This window comes from Cucumis melo, chromosome 1, assembly GCF_025177605.1.
Source record: "Cucumis melo cultivar AY chromosome 1, USDA_Cmelo_AY_1.0, whole genome shotgun sequence".
NCBI classification, from domain to species: domain Eukaryota; kingdom Viridiplantae; phylum Streptophyta; class Magnoliopsida; order Cucurbitales; family Cucurbitaceae; genus Cucumis; species Cucumis melo.
In genome coordinates, this window is record NC_066857.1 from 8,762,793 (window position 1) to 8,768,863 (window position 6,071).

Genomic DNA, 6,071 nt, shown 5'->3' on the forward strand with positions numbered 1-6,071 from the left:
CTATTATAGAACAAAATATTTCTAAGTACACAATTTCAATAATAATAATATATATATATATATATATATATATATATATATGTACACAAGACTAAAAAATGGAAGTTTAAATGATATCAACGTAGAAAAATTCAAATTAAAAGTACAATTTTCTCTCAATGAATTATCATAAAGCACAAAAAATCGAAACTAGTTATAAAATATAAGAAAAAACTCAAAATGAAGCGATAGAAAGGTTATATTCTAATTTCTTGACTTCTTATATTTATTTTATTTTACAAGGATTTTTTAAAACAAAATCTTTAAATAATCATAAATAATAAAATTATAGAATTGTTCACAAAAATTCAATTTTTCCTTTTCTTTTACACACTTTTTTTCAACTATTTTTTTAAGACCTACAAATATTTTGGCCAAAAGAACACACTTAAAAGAAAAATAAAAAGAATAAAGAAAATGTTAACCATGGCAAACATGCAACGAAAAAAGTTCACAAATATGCAATGGAAAATACAAAAAAATGTCCAAGTCACACATGCGATTAATTCAGTAATCTTCTTCTGAACGATCGTATACTATAATCATGCATGATACACAATCGTGTAGTTCTTTTTAACGATGGGAAAAAAAACTTCAAATTTAACGATCATGTTGACTATGCTAAACTATTGTGTTGACCATGACAAACGATCGTGTTGATCACGAAAAATGATCATGTTTATTATGATAAGCGATCGGGGTCCAATATAAATGATCGTTAAAAACTTTAAATTTAACGATTGTGTTGACTGCAGTAATCTATCGTTTATATCATATCAACGCGATCGTGTAGTTCTTTTTAAACGATGAGAAAAGAGCTTTAAATTTAAACGATCGTGTTGACGATCGTTTAGATCATTTCAAAATGATATTTAAACAATTTTGATATTTTTGAATATGAGGAAGATGAAGTAACTTCAAAGAATCTTGTCGAAAATGGTAAAAATGAAATAGGGGACTTAAAGAAGAATAAGTCTTTTAAAAATATAAGAAAGAAAATATGGAAGAGGAGACGAAGAAATGTAGAAGAAAAGATGAATAAATTGCAAAGAATAAGAAGTGACAAATGATCAGCAATATTCAAGAAAAATTTGAAAATTATGAAAATATTTTACCGACTTCATGAACTTTCGATTTTTTGTTACAAAGTCGTGAATATTTTTGAGTTTTATTATATTTATGTAAATTAACCTAAAGAAAAGCAAATAAAAGAGATGGACTCAACTTAGCACTTGATCTTGAATGTTATTTTTACAACAAAATTATTCCTAGCATTAGATTTTATCGATTAATTTAAACTTTTTAGGTTTAATTGTGTGAGACTTAAAAGTTAAAATAGTTCTCTACTAATTAATAGATTTAATTTAGGTTAAATTAGAGATGAATAATTGAAATTTTGATATATTTTCGTAAGTAGTTTTAATATTTTGTTTCAAAATTTATTAAACTTATAGTTGATAAAAGTTGAGTGTTCGGAACTAAAATACTATAATTAATTTAAACTATAAGAATGTGATATAAAAATAACACTAAGGAAACAATTCAAATTATAGGAAAATGAATTAGACCAAAATAAAATAAATAAAACTTAGAAGACTAAGATAAAATTAAAAAAGAAAAAGAAGCAAGAAAGAAAGAAAGAAAGAAATTTATTATATTTATATTTTTAAAAGATAATATAAAATGCGAGTATTTAGTTTATTATATATATTTTTTGTTTTGAATATGTAGTGGGTTTTTATTTATTTCGGTTGGCCTTTTTGGACATTTCCACTGTCCAATTTCCAACAACCGTAAATACGCGGTCCGTTGTTCTTCCAATAAAAGCCTCCTCCGCCTCCGTTAGGGTTCATCATTCAACTCCCAAGTTCTCTCTCTCTCTCTCTCTCTCTCTCTCTCTCTCTCTATGTTTCTCTCTCCTCTACCCTTTCTTCATACTCCCAATTTCCAATTTCACACAATCTGATTCACTTCCCCTTTTCAATTCCTCACTTTCCACCCATTTTCGATCTCTTCTTCTTGTTCATGTTACAATGCCTGCCACTGATTTTCAAGGTTCTTCCTCGCCGTTAACCAACATTGGCCGTTCCATCTTCAGTCTCCGCCGCGATCAAGTTCATTCCATGGAAGGGGGTTCTCACGACGGCATCGTTTTGGACTCTGACCTTGATTCCTTCCAGAAGCAGGTCACTCAACACTTCCAGGATTTGTCGTCGGCTTCTTCTGATGATATTTTGTCGCTCTCCTGGATTCGGAAGCTTTTGGATGCTTTCATTTGCTGTCAGGAGGAATTTAAGATTATTTTGTTTGGGCATAAGGCGCAAATTTGTAGACCTCCGATGGATAGGATGGTTTCGGATTACTTGGAGAGGAGTGTGAAGGCGCTCGATGTTTGTAATGTGATTAGAGATGGGATTGAGCAGTTGAGGCAGTGGCAGAAGTTGTTGGAGATTGTGCTTAGTGCTTTGGATAATTCTAGTTACAAGAAGATTCTTGGCGAGGGCCAATTTCGCCGTGCGAAGAAGGCTTTGATTGACTTAGCCATTGCAATGCTCGACGAAAATGATGCCAATTCTCCGGCTATTGCTCAGAGAAACCGTTCATTTGGACGTAATAACGGTACCAGAGACCGTAGGTCTTTGGGGCATTTCCGTTCGCTTTCATGGAGTGTTTCGCGTTCCTGGTCAGCCGCTAGGCAGCTACAGGCAATTGGGAGCAATTTGGCTGCTCCGAGAGCGAATGAGATTGTGCTTACGAATGGGCTTGCGGTCCCTGTATTCACCATGAACATGGTATTGCTGTTTGTAACGTGGGCTTTGATAGCGGCGATTCCTTGCCAGGACCGTGGCTTACATGTTCATTTTTCGCTTCCCAGACAGTTCTCATGGGCGGCGCCAATGCTTTCTCTTCACGATCGGATTTTGGAAGAATCGAGACGGCGGGAAAGAAGAAATGCATGTGGGTTGTTGAAGGAGATTCATCAGATTGATAAATTTGCGCATATTATGAATGAATTGGCTGATACAGCACAATTCCCTTTGACAAACGAAAGGGAAGAAGAGGTGAGGCGAAGAGTGCAGGAGCTATCTCAGATTTGTGAAACATTGAAGATTGGCTTGGATCCTCTGGAACGTCAAATTAGAGAGGTGTTTCATCGAATTGTGCGCTCAAGAACTGAAGGGCTTGATTGTTTAGGACGAGGAAATACCCATGAATAGAAATTCTCAGATTATTGCAGAATTACAGGACATCTTCGAAGTTGGCTTCCAGAATTGTGAAAAGTTTGAACAATGAACGAGTAAATTAAACAAAAGGGTAAGAGGAGTTTCTTTGTATTAATCAGTGTGTATTCTGCAAGATGGTTAGATACGGAATGATCTTTTACATTCCTCAATGCTTACTTTTTTTTCTTCCTTTCTGGGTGGGTTGAAGCTTGTACAATTCATTTTCTGTCTATGTTACAGCTTCGTTGATGTAGCTGTTCTCTGTAATATTTATTACTTGGTAAATACAAACAATTTATGTTGGGTAGGGATATCTTTTGATTGAATTCTGCGTTATTCTCTTTGGATCTTGATGCAATTAATACAGACTTGACGTCCTCTGCAATGACTGTTTGATTTATTAAGATAAACGAGATTGTTTCCCAACGGCCAATCTTTGGATTTGATTTTTAAATGCTCTGCATATATTATGAGTTCCATTTGTTTCCCCAATTCTTTTGACTTATGGATTACCTTTTATGTAAAACTCTTTCCCATTCTTTCATTTTGCAGGGAAACTATTCAAAATTGTACGCTGTATTTCCCTGCTTCTGGGAAACTGACATTTGGGAGGTCACACACGCACAGTGTCTATGTCTCCCTCGCGCTACGTGTCTCTCAAAAAGAATCATCGTTTTACTTTTAGTTATTTATTTGGAGGAAGAATAAAGAATATGAATTACCTTGATAACAAGAAATTTGAATCCGGATTTGAGGAAGTGGGTGACTTTGACCTTTGGTTGTGAGGAAGAATAAAGGGGAGTATAAGATTTATCTCAGTCTCTGGATCCATGCCATGTGAAAACTAAAACAATGTTTGTGAAAGCAGAAGAAGAGTGCGCTGTGAGCTTAGTCGATTCCGGTTCTCTGCTGCTGGTAAAAATCGAAGCCCTACAGTTCTGTTCCGCATCTTTACAACCAATGAATGGAATTCTGATGGTAATTTTTCAATTTTTCTGTGAAAATATTACTTGCCCTGTTTTTTGTTATCATTAGTTCTGCCGACTCCCTTGATGTTTAAAATTTTGAGTCTTTGACACTGGAGCTTCTTATAAAGTCCACGCTGTTCATGCATTCTGACCATTATAATGTCATCCAGAAGGGTTTGAAATTCATTTAGCAACTTGCTATTAATAATGGTAACATAGAATTTTACGTAATAGTTTATTGTTTGGTCAAGCTCCTGTTGTTGACTTAGAAAAACGTGCCCTTGACCAGGTTTTGACATTTATTTAGGTACAGGGCTGTACTTGTATCAGAATAGTAGAGGGGTAGTTTGTTGATTTTTCTTTCCTCAATTGATGCTTTGACATTCCATAACCTCCCAGTGCATTTCATCTCTCCCAGTCCTTATTTTAATGTTGATTTTTTTGTTAAATTTAATTTCTTATGGTGTTTCAATATCAGGTAAATTACTTGTGTCCTGTTTGTTTACGGCTTCGGCTTCTCATTTTTTATTTTCTTAACCAATCGTCCTTAGTCATTCAAGGTTTGAAAATTGCATATTACATAAAACTAGTGCTTCAAAGATCAAAATTTCTCAATCAGATCTGTGAAATATGCTGAAGGGTACTTTTAGAACATGGGTGACACTATTATACCAGGACGGGGGAAAATTTATTAGGAGAAATGGAAAAAATATGGAGGACATCATGTTTTGGTTCTTGCGTATACTATCTACGTCTATTATTCAACATACATTGTCATAATTCTATTTTACAACATTTACGATTAATGACCAATTCTCTTACTATTTGTTTGGATCTAGAGATACTTGGTTTATGATTGTTACCGCCCTACACTTTACCATCCAGAGTTTCCAATTACATTGATTGGACTCCATCTGACTGTTTTGTTTTTCATTCAACTTGATGATATAGCTGGTTGTACGATCAATAATTCATCTTTTGCATAGATGGGTAGGGTCCCATAAAAGTTTGAGAAGCTTAGGTAGCTGTGTCCCTCCTATTATAATTGTTTAGCTGTCGTTAGGTGCAGGCTTTTAATGCCAAAAGTTCTTCATTGTCTTTTCTTTGCCAACTCACTACTCTCTTTTCAAATGTGTAATTAATGCAGTTGCTATTGTATATGCAGTTTGATGCAAGCCTCTAGAGCTTACTGACCATTGAAGGTTCCACGTGGTGATATTATGGGCAACTGGCTATTTTAACATTATTCTGACCGCATTTACATTTTGGGAGTATTGTGAAAAGTTTTATTTGTTATGGGAAGTTTTTGCTGCTTCAGCATTTTTTTTAACCTTTCACGTTTTTCTCCGTCTTACTTTTTACCAAGTTAAATGCTACAGTTACAAGGGAGGCAAGAAGAGCTGACCCTGCAATGATGATTGAAGTACGCATTTTTAACTGTTTTGAATCTTGTTTCTTCTCTTGTTTTGCTTCCTTGCTGGAATCTTCATGTGTTGACTTGCATTCTTCTCTTGCGTCTTTAACCTCATATTTTGTTTGGCAACTTCTTCCTTTTCAATCAGCTCCTTTTTCGTCATGCTGATTTGCCGGTCTCTGCAAATATGGACTTCCTATATCTTCAGGTTCTTTATCGGTTTCAAGCTCTTTCAACTCCTGAATATTTTATAAGTTTCCTGCTTCCTCGATTTTGTTCGAGTCATTTGATTTGGCTGCAAAAGTGCTCAGTCTAATACTCGTGCCTCTCGATCAATAGAAGCTTGTGATTGTGTTTTGACATATGGTTTCTTATTTATCATGGTTGCTTTAATGCCATTACGTGCTTCAGCATTGGTTTGTGTTT

General features: G+C 34.6%; 1 protein-coding gene across 2 annotated transcripts; it reads left to right on the top strand.

Annotated features, from left to right (window-relative positions):
* The first annotated feature begins 1,777 nt into the window (after positions 1 to 1,777).
* Positions 1,778 to 5,668, top strand: LOC103500406 (protein ROH1-like). 2 transcript variants are annotated; one of them, XM_051086326.1, is made up of 3 exons: positions 1,778 to 3,354; positions 3,816 to 4,178; positions 5,397 to 5,561. In XM_051086326.1, exon 1 carries the CDS (start codon positions 2,073 to 2,075, stop codon positions 3,255 to 3,257), a length of 1,185 nt encoding a protein of 394 aa, XP_050942283.1. In that variant the 5' UTR covers positions 1,778 to 2,072; the 3' UTR covers positions 3,258 to 3,354; positions 3,816 to 4,178; positions 5,397 to 5,561. The 2 variants fall into 2 exon arrangements, with proteins under 2 accessions (XP_050942283.1, XP_008461918.2); XM_008463696.3 differs by having other exon boundaries at positions 1,879 to 3,354; positions 3,816 to 4,241; positions 5,397 to 5,668.
* Positions 5,669 to 6,071: the final 403 nt, after the last annotated feature.

Coding starts and splice junctions, on each gene's coding strand:
- LOC103500406 (XM_051086326.1), top strand. CDS start 2,073: ATGCCTGCCACTGATTTTCAAGGTTCTTCCTCGCCGTTAACCAACATT.